Source organism: Sorex fumeus, unplaced genomic scaffold (assembly GCF_029834395.1).
Source record: "Sorex fumeus unplaced genomic scaffold, SorFum_2.1 ptg000125l, whole genome shotgun sequence".
In the NCBI taxonomy this organism is placed as follows: Eukaryota; Metazoa; Chordata; class Mammalia; order Eulipotyphla; family Soricidae; genus Sorex; species Sorex fumeus.
The window spans coordinates 5,657,590-5,682,137 of NW_026606182.1; the positions used below are offsets into that span (position 1 = coordinate 5,657,590).

Here is a 24,548-nt window from a genome sequence, read left to right on the forward strand (position 1 = left end):
CTCCTGCCAGGGCTCACACCCTTGTCAGCCCCATGCGAGGCCAGTGCTTTGCCTGCTGAGCTGTCTTTGGGGGGGCTCCAGCTCAGCGGGGTCCTCCCTGAAACAAACCCCTCCCAACCCTCAGAGTGCGCCCGCCAAGAATTCCCACCATCCGCTCAGTTCTGGAGGAGGCCTCAGGGGACTGATCCCTCCGCCCCCAGAGAACCCACCCGGTCCCCGAGCTGTGGCTGGGGACACTCAGTGGCCTGGTCTGACCCTTCCTGGACTGTTTCTGCCCATCCGGCCTTTCTCTCTTAGCATCTTTTTTTTTTTTTAATTTTATCTTATCTTTTAATGAATCACTGTGACATACAGTTACAGACTTAGCAAACTTTCGTGCTTACGTTTTAGTCGTACAATGATCGAGTACCCATCCCTCCACCAGCGCCCATTCTCCACCACCAAAATGTTCCCAGGATCCCTCCCGTCACCCCACCCCATTTCCCGCCACTCCCACCCCGCCTCTGTGGCAGGCGGATTCCCTTTTACGCTCTCTCTCTATAAGGGTTTGTGGTTTGCATTGCAGGTGTTAAGTGGCCATCATGTTCGGTCTGTAGTCTACTCTCAGCACACATCTCCCACCTTGGGTGGGTCCTCCAAGCATCCCTTACTTGGTGGTTGGTGGTCCCTTCTCTCTCTGAGCTGCTTTTCCCCCCAGCATGTGAGGCCGGCTTCCAAGCCGTGGAGCAATCCTCCTGGTCCTTATCCCTACTATCCTTGGGTGTTCTCTCCCATTCTGTTACTTTAGATTCCACAAATGAGTGCAGTCCTATGCCTGTCCTTCTCTTTCTGACTCATTTCACTTAGCATGTGAAATGACACTCTCCATGTTAATCCACTTATATGCAAATTTCATGACTTCATCTTTTCTAACAGCTTCTTGGCGTCTTCTTAAAAGGGCACCACTGGTTGGGATTAAGACACGCCCTAAATCCAGGACGATTTAGTCTAGAAATCCTTAAATAATTGTCTACAAGACCTCTCTCTCTCTCTCTCTCTCTCTCTCTCTCTCTCTCTTTTTGGCTTTTTGGGTCACACCCGGCGATGCTCAAGGGTCACTCCTGGCGGTGCTTGGGGGTCCCTTTGGGATGCTGGGGATCGAACCCAGGTTGGCTGCGCGCAAGGCAAACGCCCTCCCCGCTGTCCTTTTTGATTTAGGGGGCCACACTCAGAGGTGGGCTGACTCTAGGTGTGATGGCATGGGAGTCAGGGCCAGCTGTTTCTCGGGGGACTGATCCTGCGCTCCAGCCCTGTCCCCCAAAGTCCACTTCTAAATAAAGCTCATCCAGGGGCTAGAGTGATATAGCACAGTGGGGAGGGCGTTTGCCTCACACGCGGCTGACCCGGGTTCGATTTCCAGCATTCCATAGGGTCCCCCGAGCACCACCAGGAATAATTCCTGAGCGCAGAGCCAGGACTAACCCCTGTGCATCCAAACCAAAAATAAACAAATAAATTAATTAAATAAAGTCCATCCTGAGGCTCCAGGTGGTCCGAGAGTGACAGAGGCCATGACGAGTCCCTCCTTTATCCTACCACTGCCTGCTTGTGGGGGGCAGTAGGGCTGTTCCCAGGTTGGGGCTCAGGCTGTCTGGGTGGGTGTTTGTGGGTCAGTTCTGAGGGCACAGGCCTGACCCCCTGCCCTGGAGGGGGGAAGGGTTGGAGCTGGGGATTCTGTACTTCCCAGACATCCAGGCCTTGCTCCGGGTACCACACATGGCGTACTGAACCCCAAAGTCAAAGTCAGCTGCTGGGGAAGGAACAATTCCGCTTCTGTCTCGTGGTACCCATCCCCCATAGGGCCTGAAGCTCCCCTGCGGAGACATAAACCCCTGGGACCCAGGGAACCTGAGCCTGCAGGTGAGGGCAGGACTGAGAGCCCTGCCCGGGTCAGCAAAGAAAACCGGAAGACAGGCCACAGCAATATAAAGTAACATAATATGAGACTGACACCCAGGGACAGTAGACACAGGGGCCAGGAATACTGCTCCATGGTTGGAAGCCTGCCTCATGAGCTGGGGGAGAAGGCGGCTGGGATGGAGAAGGGATCACTGTGACAGTGATGGTTGGAGGGGTCGCTCGGGATGGGAGATGTGTGCTGAAAGTGGACGGAGGACCAAACGTGATGGCCTCTCAGTATCTGTACTACAAACCATAATGTCCAAAAGTAGAGAGAGAGTATGGGGGAAATTGTTTCCCATAGGGGGGAGGCGTGGGACAGGGGGGGATACTTGGGAACATTGGTGGTGGAAAATGAGCACTGGTGGAGGGATGGGTGTTCGATCATTGTATGACTGAAGCTCAAACATGAAAACTTTGTAACCGTATCTCGCAGTGATTCAATTAAAAAAAAAACACAGGCCACAGCCCTTGGCTTGGAGGGGGGTGCCCTGCGGCCGAGTAGGGAGCAGTGAGTAGACACCAGACATCAGGCCTTGGGAAAGACCCTCCTCAGTGTCAGGTCCCCGAGTACCAGGGCTCTCAGAGCCCACTCAGTCCTCACAGGATGTCCATGTGGGAGAAGCTGGGGAAACTGAGGCAGAGCAATTGGGTGATGTGACGAAGGCGACTGGGTCAGGGAGCTGGGGCTGGGGGAGAAGGGATGGTGCCCCCCGAGTCCAGGCTCTTCCTTCACTGGAGGCCGCACTGCCTGGACATGCCCTGATGCAAAGTAGCTGGACAGGAAGCAACCTATCCAATAAGCTACACCCCATGGGCGCTCCCTGAGCAGGCTAGACCTGCACTCCAGGCCTGAGAGATATCTTCTCGGCCTCTGATTGGTCTATTTTGTCATTGAATCATCTATGGGCCAATCAGTGCCCCCCAAGAGAGCTGGCTACACTCCCATTGGCCAGGTGCCCATGTCTTAGCCAATCATCCGAGGAGGGAGGCGGGATCAGGTTGAGGGAGGTGAAAGGGTCCCCAAGAAGGAGGCGGTTCCACAGGTTGAATGAAACATGTTGGTTGTCACCCCATGGGTGTCACCCCAGGCCCTATATCTGGGAGGTGCTTGGCTCTGGGGGAGATGGGGGACGCTCTGATTTGTCCTTGAGTGGGGGGGGGCAGTTGGCTGCGTGGGGGGCCAGCGATTTGGGTCACCCCTACTGGTGGCCCGGGGCTGCCCTCTGCTCTGTGCCCAGGGCTTGATCCTGCCGAGGCCGGGGTGTGGGGACATGCAGTGGCGGGGACCAGAGCTGGGTCAGCCGCACATGACGTCAGTCCCTTGACCCTGGCACTGTTTCGGTGCAGAGGGAGCTGGGAGACAGGACCCGTGCCCTGAGTGGGCTTGCCTTTCCCTGCCGTGTTGCCGCAGGCAGAGGGGAGGGGAGGAGGGAAGGGAGGACTGCGGGCTGGACGATGCCCTGGAGGCCACACAGAGCCGTGGCCAGCAGCTGTGGAGAAGGGAGAACATGAGGGAGGTCAGAGCCCCCAGGCCAGAGGCCCGCTAGCAAGGATGCCGGGAGGCAGTTAGGGCAAGAGCCCTGCCCCCCCAGACCCGCCCTGCTGGGCACTCCTGGGAAGGTGCTCACAACATGTCCTGGGTGCAGGGCCTGAGGCTCAGACCCCGCCCCACCAGCCGCTCCCAGTCCGGAAACTGCCTTGGAGAAAGCGAAGCTCTTTCTTGCACAACTGTGGGCATGGGGTGAGCGCCACGTCCTGCCCTCACCACCACCCTGTCACTCTCTCTTCAGCCCGGGAGGAAGGGACGCCAAGCCGCAGCCTCTGTGGAACATGAAGCTGACTCAGAGAGGCGAAGCAACCTCCCCAGGGTCACACAGCCTCCAGCGGTGCACCCTGGAGCACCCAAGCGCCAAGTGGGCCCCACCCGCCTTCCTGTTCTCTGAGCGCCAAGCATCCCCGCAGCCCGGGGGCCAGTGCCGGACCCTGAGCATGTCCCGGGTGCCAGTCAGTTGTGGAGCTTCCTGAGTTCCTGAGTCTGTCATCTTCCTGATAAGGGCTGTGGCCAGACTGCGGCCCAGGCAGGGTCTTCAGCCAGGTTCAAGGGTGCAGCCCGGCCACAGGAGCCTGACACCTGAGTGGACAGGCCACTCGGGTAGTCCGAGCGGGAACCGTCGGAAGCCAGCTTTTGAAACTGGGAGCAACAGGAACAGCACCCCATGCGGGGGGGGGGGGGGGTTGCATAACTTCTTAAAAAATTGGGTGGACAGGCTGGAGTGACAGCACAGCAGGTAGGGCGTTTGCCTTGCACGCGGCCGACCCGGGTTCGATTCCCAGCATCCCATAGGGTCCCCTGAGCACCGCCAGGAGTAATTCCTGAGTGCAGAGCCAGGAGGAACCCCTGTGCATTGCCGGGTGTGACCCAAAGAGAAAAAAAAATTGGGTGGACGGGGCTGGAGCGATAACAGCGGGAAGGGAGCTTGCCTTGCATGAGGCCAACCTGGGTTCGACTCCCAACATCCCATAGGGTCCCCTGAAGACCCCCAGGGGTAACTCCTGAGTGCATGAGCAACCTCTGTGCATCGCCGGGTGTGACCCAAAAAGCAAAATAAATAAATAAATAATGAGTCGCTCCATCTGGGGGCCTGGAGGAGGTGGCGGGACCGCGGGGACCCAGGGGCGATGCTCCCGCGGCGCGCGCTCTGGCCGCTGGGGGGCGCTCGTCCCGCCGCCCCGCCGCGCTCCCGGGGCCCGTTGGCGTCTGCGGCACCCGGGGTGATCCCACTGGGCAACCGGGCCGAGGAGACCCGGGCCCCCCTGGGCACCCCCACCCTTGGGGTCCCACCCAGCTGTGTTCGAGGGAGACTCCTGCTTCTGTGCTCAAGGCTTGCTCCTCGCAGGGCTCGAGGGGACCCTCTGGGACGCTGGGGGTCGAACCCAGGTCGGCCGCACATGGCCAGCGCCCACCCTGCTGTGCTGTGGCTCTCACCCTCACCCAATTTTTTTTTTCTTTTTGCTGTTTGGGTCACACCCGGTTACTCCTGGCTCATGCACTCAGGAGTTACTCCTGGCGGTGCTCAGGGGACCCTATGGGATGTTGGGAATCGAACCCGGGTCGGCCGCGTGCAAGGCAAACGCCCTCCCTGCTGTGCTATCGCTCCAGCCCCGTCCACCCAATTTTTTTTTCTTTTTGGGTCACACCCGGCAATGCACAGGGGTTACTCCTGGCTCTGCACTCAAGAATTACTCCTGGAGGTGCTCAGGGAACCCTATGGGATGCTGGGAATCAAACCCGGGCCGGGTCGGCCGCGTGCAAGGCAAACGCCCTACCTGCTGTGTTATCGCTCCAGCCTGTCCATCCAACTTTTGCCGAGCGGGCCCAGTAACGTCTCCATTTTTTTTTGAGACTTGTTGTTGCTGTGTTTGGCATATCGAATACGTCACGGGTAGCTTGCTGTGTGGGCGAGATACTCTCGGTAGCTTGCCGGGCTCTCCGAGAGGGGCGGAGGAATCGAACCCGGCTCAACCAGGCTGGCAGCACGCAAGGCAAACGCCCTACCACTGTGCTATCGCTCGGGAAGTTTTATTTTCAGGTAGAAGTTTGGCAGAAATAGAAACAAACGGACACATGGGGGGAAAACCAGTGATTCATTTCTAGCTAGTGGGGCCCGGCAGGGCCCGGCCTGCCCTATCTGGTCTGTAGCCCCCGTTATGGGGAGATCGGGGGTCCCCACAGCCCGCCGAGGCTTCTCCTCAGCCTGATGGGCTGCAAAGAGACAGGAGAGGCAGCAACTTCTGCACGGGAGCCCCCAATCAGACCCCAGACCCCCTCCAGGCAGCCTGGAACAGGAAGGGCATTGTTTGGTGACCCGGAAGTGCACCCACAGACTCCTATGAGATCTCACCCCTCTGTCCCCGCCAGCAGCTCTCCTGGGCAGGCCCCAACACATGGCCGCACCCGTGTCAGTCAGGCCCTGGGCCATGCTGGGACCTCTGCTCCCAGGGGGGCCAGTTAGCTGCAAGTTTCATCCCCCACTTCCAGTCACCCCTGCCCACTCTGGTGTCCTGCTGAAGACCCATGGGGCTCGGACCCAGAAATAGGCGGTTGTAGAAACGGGGGTGCAGCAGAGTGAGAGGCGTCTCAGCCGCACTCTCCAAGGACCCCTGGCTTCAGCGCGGAGACAGGCAGGAAAAGGGAAATTCTGGGTGTTTTTTGGGCCACACCCGGTTGTGCTCAGGGCTTAGTCCTGACTCTGCATTCAAGAACCCCTCTTGGCAGGGGCTCAGGGGGACCTTATGGGGTGCCTGGGAAAAGGACAATTATTTTGTTTTGGGGTCACACCCAGCGATGCTCAGGGGTTACTCCTGGCCTGGCCCTCAGGAATCACTCCTGGTGGTGCTCGGGGACCATATGGGATGCATATGGGGATTGAATCCAGGTCAGTAGCGGGCAAGGTAAACTGACTGACCCACTATGCTATCTCTCTGGCCTCCGAGAAAAGTTCTGGAGAGGGAAGAGGCAGAGGACCAGGTGGGGTCAGGTAGGGGTGCCAGGCTCCCAGGGCCCTGATGCCCCTGGGCGGGTGCACAGGGGAGGAGAAAGGCTAAGTTTGGTGCTGGGCCCCCAGGGAAGATGTTCTGGGCCCCCTGGGAAGGAGATCTCCCTGCCAGAACTGTCTCAGAACCTCGCCCCTGCCCATCGCATCAAGGGCCGGAGCACCAGCGCCCCCACGTGGACACTTTGAGAATAACAATGAGCAAGGAGGAACGACCCCCCCTCCGATTCCCCAGGGTAATTTATTATTTTTTTTGGGTGGAGAGACCCTCACCCCACTCTCCCCGCTCCCCTGACCACTTACCTGCTTGCTCCAGGGCCTCAGCAGGACGCTGGCATCTCAACTCTGTCGCATGCAAAAATTGGGGTTCAAACCTAGGAGGCCCTAAGCTCATCGGGGGTCCTCCCCTTCCCGCACTCCCCACCCCGAGTGGCTTTCTCTGGTGACAGGATGACAAGGCCTTTCGGTCTCCAGGGTCACCTCAGAAAATCTCCCGAGAGGCTGGAGAGAGAGGACACTTGCCTTGCATGAGACCCGTTCGGGTTGATCGCCAGAATCCCTGAGCACCACCAGGAGTGATCCCGGAGTGATTCCTGAGTTCAGAGCCCCCTCAAAAAAATAAGGGTCTCTGCCTGGAACCACTGCGCCCCCCCTCCACCGACCCCCTGAAGAACCCTGGGGAAGTCATTTTCCTCCTCACCTGTAAAATGGGTGCATGGGGCACTGAGTGATGCCCTGACATGGGAAGGAAGCCCCTCTCCCCAGCTCTCAGGACCCAGTTGCTCAAGTCCCTGAGCTCCAGCAGTGTGCTCACCCTGACACTTTCACGGGGGCAGGAGGGTATGGGGGTTGCCTCCTCCCCCACTGCCCGGAGAGCCAGCCCCGACCCCAGGGGGTTCCCTGCACCGGAGTTTCCACCCTCCGTGCCCACCTCAAACCCACCGCAGTGGTCTGTGCCCTGTCCCTTGGGTCAGCCCTGGCATAGAGGGGACACCCCAGAACCTTGCACCCACCATCTTGTCCAGAGCAGACGAGGATGAGGACGGTCCTCCCCGGCCTTCCTCCCCACCCCCACCACGGCTTGCACAAGGCGGCATTGTGCAAACCACGGTCCACCCCACACAGAACATTCCACGGCTTCCATTTCCCTCGGCCTGTGGATTCCATGCTTTGTGCGGTCTCCGCCCCTCCCGGGCCAGCAGACCCTAGGCAGGAGGGAGCGGGGCTGGTGATGTGGACAGAGGGGGGCGCTGAGGGGGAACCTCCAGGTTTTATCAGCTCCTACATTGGGATCAAGCGGATCCGGGCTTCTAGAAGGAAGGGAGGAAACAGGGGTGTTGGGGGTGTCTGCGAGCGTTCACCTCGAACGGGTTCCTGTTAGCTAAGCCAGAGGCATTGAGCAACAAGACAAGTTTCTTTTCTTTCTTCTTTCTTTATTTTATTATTATTATTATTTGCTTTTTGGGTCACACCCGGCGATGCACAGGAGTTGCTCCTGGCTCTGCACTCAGGAATTACTCTTGGCAGCTCTCAGGGATGCTGGGAATCAAACCTGGGTCAGCCACGTGCAAGGCAAATGCCCTACCCGCTGTGCCATTGCTCCAGACTCGACACTTCTTTTTTTTCTTTTCTTGCTTTTTGGGCCACACCCAGTGATGCTCAGGGGTTCCTGCACTCAGGAATTACTCCTGGTGGTGTTTGAGGTGGTGGTGGTGGTGGGGGAAAACCCTATGGGGATCGAACCCAGGTCAGCCTCGTGCAAGGCAAACGCCCCACCCGCTGCAAACACCAAAGGGACGTTCAGAGCCCCAGCGCCCCCTAACGGTCGTGGAGGGAAGAGCAGCTCCCGAGAGCTATTCCTGCCTCCTCTCTGGACCCTGAACTTGGTCAGGAGGGACCCCAAGACTGACTCAAATGGACACAGCCGTACAGAGAGAAGGACCACATGGAGGGCTGGCTCCACAGCTCCCGGAGAAGAAACCAGGTTCCAAAAAGAGCCGAGATCACCGGGAAGTCCCAGATGGGGGAGGTGCCGCATCCCGCCTCCCCCAGATGGAACCCCGGTGACCAGAAGCTTCCACAAGCATAGCTCGAGTATGCAGGAACTAGGACTTTTCCTCCAAACCGTGCGAACGCTTACGCGGCCACGCGATATCTCCGTATATACAAAGTGATCAATGGGAAGTAAATCACCCAACATTTCTCCCCGAAAATCAGAGTTAAGCTTGGAGCACGGCCACAGCCCCAGAAGCACAAGGACTTAATGCAGAACCCAGCAGCTTGGAGCAGAAAAGTGAACGGACTATGCGTTAATCCAGGCCATCATGTCTGCCCGGAGGGGAAAGGGTGTTGCCCCATTCGCCCTCTCCTCTCTGGAAAGAAGATGGCGGCCACATGGGCACCTTGTGGAGAGCAGGTGTGAGCCGGGGGTGGGGGCGACTAAAACCTCATGGGAAGGGGGGGCGTTCCGGTCTGTCCTTCACGCCCTACCGAGGCCGCCAGTTGCCCACCACGAGCGACTCTCCAGCACGGCCACGACTCCAGAGCACAGAAACCAATCTCTTAATTATCTGACTCTCAGTAGAAATACTTCCAGGGTTAATTAGCAAAATAGCGGAAATCCAAAACCAACATTTCATTCTTGAACCCAGCTGTAGAAAGCGAATCACTTCACAATGCTTTTTCAGCATGTCTGATTGGGGGGGGGGGTAAACTCTAAATAATAGTGGTGCATCTTTTATTGAAACAATGAATCTAATCAAAGCAGATAGAGTGTCAACTAGAATTCATCTGCCTCGCAGGCATTGGGAGGGGTGAGGGGTGGGGTTTTATTGGGGTTCTTCGTGGTAAAAAATAAGTATTGGTAAAGGGAAAGGTGTTTGATATTTGCATGACTGAGACCTAAACCTGAAAGCTTTGTAACTTTTCCCACAGTGATTCAATAAATAAATAAATAAATTATTAAAAAAAAAAAGACTGACTCAATTGGAGACAGCCGGCCAGGGGTGCAGGAGAAGAGGGCGGACAAGAGCCAGCTTGGTGGGCCACGCCCCCCTTGTCGAAATCATTCCGTGTCCTACATGCTACCAGGTACCCCGTGAACCTCTCAGTGTTCAGAGAGAATATTCCTTGAAGACCTCATGCACGAGGCTTTTGATGTTTTGGTCAATGTTCTGGTCTGCAGGGAACAGTCTGGGGGTGATGGAGTACCGGACACACCTAAGCCCCTGGAGACCCAGGGCACTGGTAGGGGGGGCCATATTTCATACATTGAAACAGAAAAGGTCACAAGACGGGACCCTAGCTTGAAGGGACAGGCAGGCGACCTGCCCGTGAGAAGCTTGAGGCAAAAATGGGCAAAGGGGGCCACAGCCTTGGGTGGTCCACAGCAAGGGTCGGGACATGCTTCCGAGGGCTGGAGACCCGGGTGCATCTGAGCAGGCAGCAGGACCCTGAGCCCTGGGTGTGGGTCCCCCCGCCCCATCCCCCAACAATGAACAACTCTCTCCACACTTGGATAATGAGGGTTCATCACTGCAGATTCAGCAGTGGGACCAAGGGCACCCCACGTGGGGTGGGGGGCTGATTGGCCCCAGAGAGGGCTGCTGGGGCAGGGGCCGTGGGGGACTCACCTTCTGTTCTCTTTTGTTGGGGACCTCAGACGGCTCTGAAACAGGGCAGAGAAGACACGGAATGATCAGCCCGACAGGTGTCTGAAGAAAAGGCCTGCTTGTAAAAAAGCATTTATGAGGGGCTGGAGCAATAGCACAGCGGGGAGGGCGTTCGCCTTACATGCAGCTGACCCGGGTTCGATTCCCAGCATCCCATAGGGTCCCCCGAGCACCACCAGGAGTGATTCCTGAGTGCAGAGCTGGGAGTAACACCTGAGCATCGCTGGGTGTGACCCCCTCCCCCCAAAAAAGCATTTATGAGAAAAAGCGAAAGTGGAGCTGGAGAGATCATGCCAGGAGAGTTAGAGACGCTTGCCCCTGCACGTGGCTGACCCCGGTTCAATTCCCGGCACCGCAGATATTCTCGTGAGCACTGCCGGGCGCAACCCCTGAGAGCACAGAGCCACAAGCCAAGCCGTAAGCCCTGAGCATTGCCAAGTGTGGCCCCAAATGACCCCCCTACGCCACCCCCACAAAAAAAAAAAGAAAGAAAGAAACAAGAGGCGGGGAGAGGTGAGGCGAGGTCGGCCGCAGGCGCCCACGCGGGCAGGGCCCTTCCCAGTGGGCATTTTGCTCCCTGCGTGGGAAAGCTGGGCATCACACAATCCCCAACCTAACTGCGACTTGAAGAAACGCCAAACAATCGGATGATTCATCCGCGCAAATGTGTGCGTAGAGCGAGGAGAATTCTGGAATGAACAAGGGAGCGAGGCAGGGCGTGCCGGGCCGTGCCATTCCCCGGTGACGAGGCTGCTCTGGGCCCAGCTCTGACGCCTCAGCCGTCTCCACCGCGGGCATGAGCAGTCCCTGTGCACCGCACACCGTCCTCCCGCCCAAGTTAAAAAGCTGATGGTGGGGCTGGAGCCATAGCACAGCGGGGAGGGCGTTTGCCTTGCATGCAGCCGACCCGGGTTCGATTCCCAGCATCCCATATGGTCCCCTGAGCAGTGCAAGGAGTAGTTCTTTTTTTTTTTTTTTCCTTTTTGGGTCACACCTGGCGATGCACAGGGGTTACTACTGGCTCTGCACTAAGGAGTTACTCTTGGTGGTGCTTGGGGGACCCTATGGGATATGCTGGGAATCGAACCCGGGTTGGCCGCGTGCAAGGCAAACGCCCTACCCGCTGTGCTATCTCTCCAGCCCCAAGGAGTAATTCTTGAGTGCATAACCAGGGGTGATCCCTGTGCATCGCCGGGTGTGACCCAAAAAGCAAAAAAAGAAAAAAAGCTGATGGTGGGGCTGGAGCCAGAGCGCAGCGGGGAGGGCGTTTGCCTTGCACGTGGCCGACCCAGGTTCGATTCCCAGAATCCCACGTGGTGGTCCCCCGAGCACTGCCAGGAGGAGTAATTCATGAGCCAGGAGAGTAACCCTTGAGCATCGCCGGGTGGGACCCAAAAAGCAAAAAAATAAAAAAAGACATAAAAAATAAATAAAAAGCTGATGGTGGGTGGCGCAGGAGGGGGGGGCGGAGGGTGCTTGCCTGGCAAGGCCCACCAGGGTCCAGCCACCCCAGGAACATATATCCTCCCCTAGGCCAGAGCACAGAGCCAGGAGGAAGCCCTGAGCATCACTGGATGTGGCCCCAAAATCCCGATCCTGAGTGGGGTGTGTACCAGGAACCCAGCTCGGGCTCTGCCCCTTTGAGCTCTCTCACCCCCCCTCCCTACCCCATCACTTTCCTTATGGAGAGAAGCTGCGGCAGGAGGTGGGGACGGTGTGATCTCTTATCTAGCTCCATCTCCTGCCTGCAGCCACCGTCCATCTTCCCTCGGTCCATTGCTGGGTGGTTCTTCCCTTCCCCTTGTGGCTCTGGCCGTGGGGAGGGGGTCTCCCGCGTCAGCTCAGTGAGTGTGTGGTAGCAGCCAGTGCCGAGCCCCTGGCCCACCCTTGCCTGCGAGAACGAAAGCGCCTGCCTGCCCCTCTTCCCCGCTCCCCTGCCTCTCCGCCTGCTTCCTGCACAATTCCGTGAAGATGACGACCAGACGAAGGCCGGCCGGCCGGACGCCGGAAAGAAAACACTTCCCAAAACCAAGACTGGCCGCTGAACTCCACGGACCCACCCAGGAGCTGCGCCCGGGGCCAGAAATCTAAGTGTGGGCAAACCTCCTTGTGCCAGGGAAGGGGTTTAGTGCATGCCCAACCCCTCCATGTGCCCCTTGGGCATATTGATCCCTCGGAGCTGGGAGCTGACGGCCCCAGAACCGCAGAGGCGCCGGGCTCCCGCCGTCCCGCTCGCCCTGAAAGCAGATCGTAAACTTTGTGGGGAGCAGGTGTCCTCCCTTGTCAGGGTGAGAACATGCCTCTTCCCAGAGGTGAGGACTTCCGATGGGGGGGACCCGCGTCCCGGCCCTGCCCCTAGCGGGAAGGTTGGGGTCTGCCCTGGCTCTGTGGGTGTCTTTTGGGGGTACTTGGGGCCGCATCCAGTGGGGCTGGGGGCCAAGGGGTGCCAGGCTCAAGCTCGGGGCTCTCTCACCCCCTGCCAGCACTCCCGCCCGGTCACAGGCTGCTCGTCCGGAGTGTAGGTGGGGAGCTTGGGACCGTCTGTGTGTGTCTCTCTCTGCATGTCTCTGGGTGTCTCTGTGCGTCTCTGGGCATCTCTGGGTGTCTCTGCAGGGAATTATTTTATTTTATTTTTTTTGCTTTTTGGGTCACACCCAGCAATGCTGCGGGGGGGGGGGGGGGGCTTACTCCTGACTCTGCAGGAATCACTCCTGGCGGTGCTCAGGGGACCATATGGGATGCTGGGGATCGAACCCGGGTCGATGGCATGCTGGACAAATGCCCCAACCGCTGTACTATCGTTCCAGCCCCCTGCAGGGGGATTTTTGGGCAGCAGCCTCCTCATCTCACTGAAGAGAAACAGCAGCGGGCAGAGGGGCTGACCAAGGGAGGGAAACCCTTCTCAATATAGCACAGACACGCACGGGACACAGGATGCCCAGAACTGGCCCTGGGCATTGGGTGGCACTTCAGACCGGGGGTGGGGGGCAGGGCTGAGGGGTTGCTGTGAGCCTGCAACCCCTCTCTCGTGGCCAGACTCACTCGCTGGCTCTGGGCAGATCCTTGGTCGCCGCAGGTCGGGACCAGCCCATGGGGTCAGCAGGTCAGTTTGTCCCAGGGCCTGGCACCATCTGTGGGGCTCAGAGGGTATCAGGTGTGAGCCGGGAGCTGGGGAGAGGGTTGGCAGGTGGGTACCACCTGAGGGTTCTGGGGACCCGAGGGATACCACCTTCACTGCTTTTTTTGGGTGGTGGTGCTTGGGGACCAACCTCAGCCACCTGCATGTGAGGCAGCTGACCGGCCCAGTGACCATCTCCTGGCCTGGCCTCTGTCCTGAAACCGAGGTGAAGAGCCAGAGGGTCGCCTAGGTCTGCAGGGGGGACATGGCGGGGGGCACCCGCCAGCCTGGGGACAAACCATGGGGGTGGGAGGTGTTCCCTCGCTCCACTTGCAACGAGGAGACCGTCTGCAGACCTTCCTTGGTCCCTGGACGCCCCAGGCAGGCTGGACAGAGACGGGGACAGAGGCTGGAGCACCTGCAGTGCTCAGCAGATTCTGGGGGGCTTGAGATCAGAACTGGGGCGGGGGGACTGCCCAGGAAAGAAAGGGGGGCTGGGAGGGACTCAGAGTGACCTGTGGGAGCCTCGGGGTCCGTCCCCAGCCACGCACGCTCCTGGGCATCTAGGTGGGGAGAGCCGGAAGCACCCACCACGGAAGTGCCTCTAACTGTGGGGTGTGGGGTGGGGAAGAGGGGTTGTGCGACTGTGGGGGGCTCTGGCCTCCAGGGGGCGCCGCTGAGCCAAGAGAAAGATTCCAGGCGTCTGCGGGGGGTGGGGGTTAGCCCCTTCCAGACAAAGCATCCCCAGGAGGGGGTGTGGGGGGCTGGAGAGTCGATGGGGGGGTTCCTTCAGGCCACTAGGGCGAACCCTGCTGACCCCGCCTTGGAGCTGGGGGTGGGGTGGTCCTGGGGGGTGCGTGGGCAGGATGGGGGGGCCCACAGGGGAAGCCCCATCGCCTGCCCAGCCCCCCACTTGCCACCCCCCTGGGGTGTGGTCGGCATTCCCGCGGCGGGGCCAACGCAGGGCCCACGTCCCGGCACGAAGTGGACACGGAGTGGGCGCTGCCCAGCGGGCCCTCCTCGCCCCACACGGCGCCCCGAAGACGGCCGGCCACACCCCCTCCAGCTCTGGAACATTCTTGCGGTCCTCCCTCCAGAGCAAACAGAGCTGCCTTCTGCAAAACCCCAGCCCCCAGCCGGTCTCCTGCAGTGAAGAATTCTGAGTCGCCTCCCTGGGTCCCTGGGGTCAGCAGAGTCTGGGGTCCCGGCACCTCAGTGGGGTGGGGTCCTGGGAGGCTGGCTGGTACCTTCATGCGCCGTCAGCCAATCAGGCACAGACACAGGGTGTGTGTGGGGGGGTGTCCTTAGGCCCTGCCTCCCCCTTCCTGCAGCTTCTGAGCAGGTCAGGGCCAGTAGGTGCCATGGTGCCCGCTGAGATCTGGGCAGGTTCCTAAAGGCTCCTGCAGGGCTACCCCCGGCTCAGGGCAACCTGGACACCCACCTAATAATGGGGCGTTCCAGCTGTCCTTGGAAGGAAGGAGAGCAAGGTCTAGCCAATGAAAAAAAAAAAACGAGTGCTGGAGTGCTCTCTGGATTGGGTCTGCTGACTGACCCAATGGGTGTGATGTCAGGAGCAAAAGCAGCTGTTTTGGTCCATGAGGTGGAAACTTTAGTGTTGAGGGTTGCAGGAGTCTGGGGTGTCTGGGTGATGTTGGAGATCCACAAAATGCCGGTACTGGTGCTCTGACTACCTACCTCTGGCCTAGTCATCTGGTGTTATTTTGTGTTATTTGGGGGCCACACCTGGCGTTTACTCAGGAATTACTCCTGGCGGTGCTCCGATACCGAGGATTGAACCTGGGTCAGCTGCATGCAAGGCCAGTGCCCTCCCCGCTCTGCCTCATCATTTGGAAGGAAGAAAAATCTATCTTCTTGGGGGCTGGAGCGATAGCACAGCGGGTAGGGCGTTTTCCTTGTACGTAGCCGACCCGGGTTCGATTCCCAGCATCCCATATGGTCGCCTGAGCACCACCAGGAGTGATTCCTGAGTGCAGAGCCAGGAGTAACCCCTGTGCATTGCCGGGTGTGACCCAAAAAGCAAAAAAAAAAAACCTATCTTCTTTAGGGCTACATTCAGGGGACTTGTATCTGCATCTGGAGCTGTGCTGCCCTTGGTCAAAGGCTAAGTGCTTGTCCAGGGAGGTTGCAGGTTGCAGTGGAGGTTGCAGAGTTTCACGCGCTGTGGCTGGGTGACTGGAAGGGGCCGGGCTGGCCGAGGGCTTCCGGCAGGCTCTTGGACCGGAGATGTTCTTTCCCTCCGTGTCTTCATGTGGCCTCTTTCTCCGCAACACCGTGTTCTGACCTCCCCTAATTGAATCGGGGCTTGGACGGCATTTCAAACCCACATGCAAGAGGAGAAGCTGTTTGCGGATGAAGTTTCCTTTCAGCCTCGCTGGGAAGTCGAGACAATTTATGACCATTTGACGAGGGCCAGAAATCCACTCTGTGGAAGGCTGGGGACCTTGCCGCCTCCAGAACATCGCAGAGTCATGGGGATGAGGGTGGGGGGGGGTGGGGGGTTGTTAACTTTGTTTTAAAAATAAATAAATAAAAGAAGAAAGAAAGAAAGGAAAAGAAAAGAGGGGGTGAGGGAGGCGCCTTGTTTTTCTGGCACGCCTAAGATGTGGCATTTCCTGGTGAACAAACAGTTAGGTTCGACTTCTCTGAAGCTGTGGGGAGTTTCCAGGGTCAGGGAACAATGGGGTTGGTGCAGAACTGGGGGGAGGGGTCCAGGCAGCTGACCCCAGGGGCGCGGCGGCCGCTGGGTCCCAGATTTGTCATCAGTGCCAGGGACGCCCAGGAGGGGAGTCTGGAGTCAGATTGGCCAAACACGGAAGAAGCAGGAAGTGGGAGAAGGCCAGGGCTAAAATGACAGTGACCCCAAGTGAATTCCAGGAGGTGCTCTGAGCTTCCCCAAAGGCTCCACGTGGGAATCAAACTCCTGCGAGAGCCCGAGGGTGCGGGGGCGTTTTTCTTCACGCTCGTCATCATCCGTCCCCATCACCATCATTTCCCTCTGGGAATAGTCTCTGCCTCGGAACCAGCCAGGCTCCTTTTTTGGTTTGTTTTTGAGGCTACACCCGGTGATGCTCAGGGGTTCCTCCCGGCTCTGCACTAAGGAATCACTCCTGGCGGTGCTCGGGGGACCCTACGGGATGCCGGGGATCGAACCCGGGTCGGCTGCGTGCAAGGCAAACGCCCTCCCCGCTGTGCTGTCGCTCCAGCCCCTCTGGGCCCAGTTTTAAGCAGTATCATTGAGACATCAGGACATTCTCCCACCCGTCCCCAGATCCGGTTCTGGAGCCTGACAAGTGAGGTCGTTTCCGTCCAGCTTCTTTAACCTGGGGCGTTTCCAAGCCTTCCTGCACTGTGTGGGACGGAACCAGGGTCCCGTGATGCAAAGCAGCTGCTGCAGCCCTCCGTGCCTCACCGCTCCGCCGTTAGCTGTCACCTGACTCCTCCATGACGGTCCCAGCGGGGGCAGCGGGGGGAGCTGACGTAGGTGCTTCCCTCTGGGTCCGACGCGGGGGGCAGCGGGAGCCTCATCAGACCCACATTCTGTAGGGCAAGTGCGTGGGTGAGCGTGTGTCTGCATGCGTAAGTGTGCCTGGTCCGCCCATATGTGCACGCGTGCATGTCTGCACACGTGTGTGATCATGTGTCTGCAGGTGTGTGCAAGCATGTGTCTACACATGTGTGCGAGCATGTATGTGGACATGTGTGTGTGAGTGTGTGAGCATGGTGTGCACATGACGCCTTCACTTTCCCTTGCCCCTCCCTGTTCAGCCCAGGAGACCCCGGGACTCTGGCACCCTGGAGCTGTAGCTGCCCAGCGGGGGGTTCTCTGGGGTGAACCCCCAGAGGCTTATGGGGTCCAGACGCCTGAAGAGCAGGGCAGGGGCTTCCCGGGGGCCTGGAGGCCGGACCCAGAAGGGTCCCATCTGGCCACACTGAGAGTCCCCCGTGGTCCTGCTGCCAGGGTCACAGAGGGACCCCCCTGCATGTCCCCCCCCAGTGAATGAATGGAAAGGCTGAATCAGGACTTCAGGGCAAAGTAGGTAGGACCCACCCCCAGGGGGTCGGGGTCAGGGGTGGGAGCAGGAACGTGTGCAGCTGGGAGGGCACCTGTCTCCATCTCAGGGGGCCCAGAGCCCCACCCCTGCAGGGAGGAGCAGGGAGAGCTGGGGGGCTCTGGGTGGGCCTGAGTGGCATGGGGGGGTTCCGAATGCAGGAGCTGCTGTGGGGTGGGGACGCCCCTCCCCCCTCCCCTTCTGCAGGAAGCTGGGACGCCAGTGGGTGTGTTCCTCTGGTCTGTGACCCTGTTGGGGGATCACATGGGTCTCCGCGTGACATCAGCGCCCACCGTAGCTCCATTACGTGCCAGGGATCCAACCCAGTGCCTCGCCCCCGCCAGACACATCCCCTCCTAGCCCTTCGGACTGCTTCTGGAAACTTCCTGCTGGGTCCTGGTCCAGCCCCAGGGCTGCACCTACCTGTAGCCTTCGGGTGCCCTGATGACGCCCACGGGATGGGGGCTTTCAGGGTCTCCCCTTTGCTGTCCCACGCAGGGACTCCGGGCGAGGGGCTGTGCTGGTCCCAGTCACTGTCGCTGGGCCTCTGGGGACTCCGGCTGTCAATCCCCTCTCCTCTGTCCCCTTTCCTCGACCTGGGAACCGGCAGCCGAACACTTGGAGAGCACTGGGCAGGGGTGAGGTGGAGATTTTGGGGAGCGTTTTTTTTCTTCATGTGTCACACCTCGCGATGCTCAGGGATCACTCCTGGTGGTGCTCGGGGGACCATGTGGGATGCTGGGGATGGAACACGGGTGGGCCACGTTCAAGGCAAATGCCCTCCCCGCTGGACTATCTCTTCAGCCCAGGGTGGGGGTTTTTGGGGAGCGGTAGGGGTGGGACGGGGTGGGGGCTGTGGCTTTTCAGGGACGCTGTCACCCAGGGTCCTGCTACTAGCAGCTTCCCTGGAGCCCAGGCCTGTTTGGGGACTGCGACAGTACATACCACCGTGTCCCAGTTGCAGATGTGGTTTCTGGCCTCGGAAGCACGTGGTGCCAGAGCCTATGTCTGGGCCCCCGGCCCTGGGCTCTGTTTGCTGGGTTGGGATTTTTTTTGGGGGGGGGGTCACGCCCAGCGATGCACAGGGGTTACTCCTGGCTCTGTACTCAGAAATTACCCCGGTGGTACTCAGGGGACCACATGGGATGCTGGGAATTGAACCTGGGTCGGCCACGTGCAAGGCAAACATCCTACCCGCTGTGCTATCACTCCAGCCCCTGGGTTGGGATTTTTGTTCTTTTTCTTTTTTTGCTCCACTCCCAGCTGTGCTCAGGGGTGACTCCTGGCTCTGTGCTCAGAGCTTACTCCTGGTGGTGCTTGGGGAACCGTACAGGGTGCTGGGGATCAAACCCGGGGTGGCGGCGTGCAAGGCCAGCACCTACCCTCGTACCATCTCTCCAGCCTGCCGGTCACTAGAGAGTGAATGGCAGGAGACCCAGGGCCCTGCTGGATGGACACTGGGCCACCAGGGAAGGGATGGACTCTGAGCTCTGCCAACGGGCAGGACGCAAACCCTGTAAATACGAGACCCAGGCCGTGGCCGTGGGGTTCCCGGATCTGGTGACTGTCCCCAGGGCCGCCCCTCCCTGCTCCTTTCCGAGAATCGGAGACACAAGCTCCGAACTAATGCGGTTGCCAGAGACGGTGCCAGCCGGGCTTTGGTGGCTGCCGGGGACAGAGGGGGGCGGGCAATGGAGAGCCCAGGGGCTCCCTGGAGTCGGGCAGCCAAGGCCGGACCAACCCAGGACCCGCTGAGCCTGTGCCCCTGCCAGGACCGGGCGGTGGATTAGACGCCAGGGGCTGCACTGGGCACAGCCGGGCCGAGAGACTCAGGCCGCGGTGTGGACTTGGGGGGAGGGGGGAGGGCAGGGAAGGGGCGCTGAGGCCCAGCCTGGAGATGAATCAGCTTGGAGACCCCCCAGGAGGCCGCCCCACGCCAGGCTTGGGCTTCAGGGATGGAAAGAATCACCCAAACTTCAGCCCCTCTTCCCTCTCTCACTTCCTCCAGCTGAGGAGCGGGCTGTCAGGCTCAGAGGGGCCCGGGCTGACAGGATGCTGGGGACAGTCTGGGGCCACGCCTTTTTTCTGGAACCTGCTTCCAGCACAGGGCCAGCCTGCACCCCCTCCCTGCCCCCCTGCAGAGGCGTGCCCGGCCTGACCCTCAGGCTGAGCAGCTGTCTGGCTCTCTGTACAGAGCTGCCCAGAGAACGGAGGTGCCGAGCTGGTGTCCTGGGCCCCCGGCTCTGCAAGGGCTGGTGGGAACCTCAGGAAAGTGACGTGAGGTTCCTCCCTCCAGAACCCCGAGTCCTGCAGGGCCAGACCTGGGGCTCCCCTTCAAGGTCTTTGCAGAGAAGGGGCCAGAATTCCGAAGCCCAGGAGGGTGCCCGGAAGCTCTGGTGCTCACAAGAGGGGGGCGCGAGGTGGACCCCCCAACCTGGCTGTCAGTTCAGCAGAGCCCTGAGCTGGACATGGGGGGCGCGGGGTGTGGGTTCGGGGAGAGGGCAGGTGCCCCCCACCCTCCCCGCAGACGGGGGCCAGTCAGGAGGCTGAAGGGAAGGGCTTCGTTCACCACAGAGAACTCCAACGTAGAGGGACTCTTTATTATTTTTTGTTTGGGGGTTACTCCCGGCTCTGCACTCAAGGATCACTCCTGGCGGGGCTTGGGGGACCATACGGGATTCCGGGGATCCAACCTGGGTCGGCGACGTGCCAGGCAAACGCTGCCCTCCCCGCTGTCCTATCTCTCCAGCCCTCCCTGCGTTCATCATTCTCAGACGCTTACCACGGGAGGGGGTGGCATTTCCCCTTAATGCTTTTCCTGAGCCCCAGGTCCCCTGCCTGGCACTGTTACTCCGTGGGGAGGGGGGACGAGGGGATGTGTGTAGGGGGTGGGGGTGCTTGCTGGGTCAGTGGCCTGGGTTTTTTTTTTTGATTTTTGCTTTTTGGGTCACACCCGGCGATGCTCAGGGGTTCCTCCTGGCTCTGCACTCAGGAATCACTCCTGGCGGTGCTCGGGGTCCCTTTGGGATGCTGGGAATGGAACCCGGGTTGGCCGCGTGCCAGGCAAACGCCCTCCCCGCTGTGCTATTGCTCCACCCCCAGAGTGTGGTTAATGCCCACCTCCGGTGCTGGGGAGGTGGGCTTTGCACCCTGTGCTCCCCAGCTGCCTCCTCATCCTTCCACCTCCCTGAGATGTCACAGAGGTGCTGGGGTATCACTGCCCGGGGCCTGGACATCCACTCCCCAGGATTCTCGGGGTTCCTGCTGGCCGGTCTGAGACCTCCCCTGGGTCGGAGCTGGCCAAGGGGGCCTCCCGGCAGCCTCTGGAAGGGAGCGGAGCCCAGGACCTGCGCAACATCCCTCGCGGACACCTGGGGGGGGGGGGTGGCGCCCCAGCCTGGCCTGCAGCCCCCGGGCACCAGAGGGCCGGCGCGCCCCTCACAGGTACATCTTCATGGCCTGGTGCGTGGTGGGGCAGTAGCGCGCGTGCAGCTGCGCCAGCAGCGCCGGGGACGTGGCGTCCAGCCGGCGGCCGTGGCTCTTCTTGTTCCACACGTGCACGGCGTAGGTGGCGCGCGTCAGCTGCTGCAGCTCCTCGGGCCGCACGTCCTCGAAGTAGCGCTGCCAGCTCTGCCAGGGCACCGGGTAGAAGGCCTCGCAGGGCAGCGCGGTGACCCCGCGGCAGGCGCGGCGCTCGCGCAGGCTGCGGATGGCGCACCACTGCTTGAAGACGCGCGTGAGCAGCTGCGGGCCCTGGTGGCCCCACACCCAGCCGTTGTAGTGGGCCACGAAGTCGCGCATGCACAGCGCCAGGAACTCGTGGCGCCGCTCGAAGGCCAGGAAGGCGCCGTTGAGCACGTAGCGGGACTGCGCGCCCAGCGCGTTGGTCAGGTTGCCCAGGCTGCGCAGCACGATGAAGTCGGTGTCCAGGTAGACGCCGCCGAACTTCCAGAGCAGGGCGATGCGCGAGGCGTCCGACAGCACGGGCAGCAGGTAGGGCTCCCAGCGCCGCTGCACCGCCGCGTACCAGGGCGCCAGCGGGGTGCCCCGGAACAGCGCGTCCAGGTCCAGCGGCCGCAGCTGCACGTTGGGGAAGCAGCCGAGCAGCGACAGCCCCCGGTGGCGCGGCCGCGACGCGTTGCCCCGCGGCAGCCCCTTCATCAGCACCAGCACCTGCGAGTCCGGGTGCGCGCGCGCCGCCGACTCCACCGAGCACAGGAACAGCGACGGCGGGTCGGTGCGCTCCGACGTCTCCAAGAAGAAGATGTTCCCCGGCGGCGAGGGCGCACCGCGGGGCGCGCGGGCCGGCTCCAGGCGCGGGCAGGGCACGGCGGCGGCGGGCGGGCTCCGGCCCCCGGCCCGGGGGTCCCCCGCCAGGTGCCAGTAGAGCAGGAGGGAGACCACGAAGGTGAACTTGAAGCTGACGAGGAGCAGCGCGCAGAGGCGCTGTCGCGACGCGCCCCCGAGCGCGCGCACCAGGCGCTCGGGGACCCCGGGCATGGTCCCCCGCGGGTGAGGCCGGGGCCTGGGCAGCAAGCGGCGGGTCTGCAAGAGACAAGCAAGCCCTGCGCTGGGAGAGAGGCCGGGTTGTTTTTTTTTTTTTTTGTTTTGTTTTGTTTTGGCTTTTTGGGTCACAGCCGGCGATGCTCAGGGGTTCCTCCTGGCTCTGCACTCAGGAGTCACCCCTGGCGGTGCTCAGGGGACCATTTGGGACGCTGGGAATCGAACCTGGGTCGAGCGCGTGCAAGGCAAACGCTTAACGCCCTACTCGGTGTGCTATCTCTCCAGCCCCAGGGCCTTTTTTTTTTTCTTTCTTTTTGGGTCACAGCTGGCGATGCACATGTGTTACTCCTGGCTCTGCACTCAGGAATTACTCCTGGCGGTGCTTGGGGGATCCTATGGGATTCTGGGAATTGAACCCGGGTTGGCTGCGTGCAGGGCAAACGCCCTCCCTGCTGTGCTATCGCTCCAGCCCCTCTATTGTAAAGTTTTAAAAATTAATTTATTATTCTTTTTTGGCTTGGGGGCCACAATGGTCAGTGCTCAGGGGTCACTCCTGGTCAGTTCTGGGGACCATATGGGGTGCCAGGGATCAAACCTGGGTCAGCCACATGCATGGCAAACGCCCTACCCACTGTACTATGGCTCTGGCCCCTCTGACTTTATTATTTTTTTATTATTTTTGGGGGGTTGACCACACCTGGTGGTACTCCGGGATCACTCCTGGCTGGTTTTGGGGACCATTAGGGTGCTGGGGATCAAACCTTGTGCAACGCAAACGACTTACCCTGCTGTACTATTACTCAGGCCCTTCCAAGTTTCTTATTTTGTTTTTGGGGGCACACCCGGCAGTGCTCAGGGATGACTCCTGGCAATACTCTGGGGTGCTGGGACTGAACACAGTTTGGCTGCATGCAAGGCAAGCACCATCTCTGGGCTCTCTGTCCCCAGGGTCCCTTTTTGGGACACACCCATGAACGCCCCAAGGACTGGGCAGTGCCCGGGTAATGTGCTGGGCACCAGACAGGTCTGAGCCTTCTCCCTCACCGCCAGCCTGGCAGCCCGGGCTCAGACATCACCCGCTCACATCTTGGTTCTGGAGGCTGTGGGTGGGGGCTTTCGGGGGCCAGCAGGCCCTGGGTTGCTCTGGGGGGGGGGCAGATGTGGCTACTGGGTGTAAGATGGCCCCCCTGCACCCCCAGTTCCCACTTCCACACGTGCAGGTGCAGATGAGGAGGGGGCAGGGAGGGGGGTCTGGAGCCTCGGGGACCCTCAGTCCCCGGGGAAGCCCACTGGACCAGCTATGGAGAGCAAGGGGACAGGTGTGGGTGTTATCCCCAGGAGCTAGACTGAGTGACCCGGTGGGACACTCAAAACCCACCTCGGTCCCCGGGCAGTGCTTTGAGCTGCTGGGCTAGGGTCACTGCCTCACTGCCCGCTCTGAGGCCGTCACTCAGACCTTACTGTGTGTGTCTGTCCTGGGCTCGCGCCCAGCAGTGCTCAGTGGTGCTCAGGGGCCCCCAGGCGGTGTCGGGAATCAAACCTGGGTCAGGAGCATGCAAGGCAAGTGCCTTCCCCATGGTGTTCACTCTCCAGCCTCATTCTCGCTTGGAACCCGACCTCTGCCCTGCGACCCTCCCTCCATCCTACGGCGGGGACAGGGGGTATACAGAGCAAGTGCCCCTATGCCCGGGTGTGTGTGTGTGGGGGGGGAGTGGACGGTGTGGTGTCCACTGTCAGCAGAATCATCCCCCCATGCCGGGTGGAAACATTCTGCCTTGGACGTTGGGGAAACTGGGGGTGGAAGTGGGGGTGGGGTGGGGTACAGCTTCGGGCCCTGGCACTATTCTCCCCCAGTTGGAGGGTGGGGAACCCCGGCCACGGTGTCATTGCCTGGACACTGACCAGCCTGGGAGTCCCATGGCGACGGGGCGGGACGGGGCGCCTGTGGGCACACCCCGTCTCAGCGGCCAAGCTTCTCCACCAGCTCCCAGGTGGTCAGTCCGCGGGCTTCCGGTGCCGGCGCTGCCATCTGCAAACAAAGGCAAGACAGTGAGACACGCCCAGGCTCACTGCCCGCTGACCTGTCCACTCGGGAGGCACAGCAAGGCCCTGGAAAGAGATTTAGCCAACGCTGGAGGGCCCCCAAGCATGCAGGGAACTGCCTGAAAACAGACAAGCAGAAGTGACAAGAGGGGGCGGAAGTGAAGTCGAGGGGCTCCCGGGGAGTGAAGGGACTGAGCCCTGGTCCCTCTGCCTCTCACCCCCTCCTTAACTCATTCACACGGTGCCCAGAGGGACACTTTCAAAACAGAACTCAAGGCCAGAGAGACAGTCTGGTGGGGAAGGCGCTGGCCTTGCACACAGCTGACCCGGATTCAATTCCCAGCATCCCATATGGTGCTCCCTGAGCACTTCCAGGAGTGATCCCGGAGCACAGAAGCCAGGAGTCACCCCTGAGCCAGGTAGAGATAGCCCACAAATAACCCACAATAAGCACAAGTCAGGTGTCAGGATATAGCACAGCTGCTTGTGGCCAGGGCTCAGTCCCCGGATCCTTGTGGTGCTCTGGGCATTGCCGGGCACAGCTCTGGAGGGCTCCACCACCCCCGGGGTGGCCTGGGCACCCCAGTCCTGCAGGGCACAGGAAACCACAGGCTTTTTTTTTTGCTTTTTGAGTCACCCCCAGCGATGC

General features: G+C 60.4%; 2 protein-coding genes across 2 annotated transcripts in view; one reads left to right on the top strand and one right to left on the bottom strand.

Moving 5' to 3' along the window:
* The window catches only part of SERHL2 (serine hydrolase like 2), a 248,975-nt gene that overhangs the window by 65,433 nt on the left and 158,994 nt on the right, over window positions 1-24,548 (top strand). The window lies entirely within an intron of this gene.
* Window positions 20,792-21,854, bottom strand: A4GALT (alpha 1,4-galactosyltransferase (P blood group)). The gene has a single exon (XM_056137492.1). The coding sequence runs from the start codon at window positions 21,851-21,853 to the stop codon at window positions 20,792-20,794; it is 1,062 nt and encodes a 353-aa protein (XP_055993467.1). The 5' UTR covers window position 21,854.

Bases quoted from the DNA above. Each gene is read 5' to 3' on its own strand.
- A4GALT (XM_056137492.1), bottom strand. From the start codon at position 21,853: ATGCCCGGGGTCCCCGAGCGCCTGGTGCGCGCGCTCGGGGGCGCGTCG.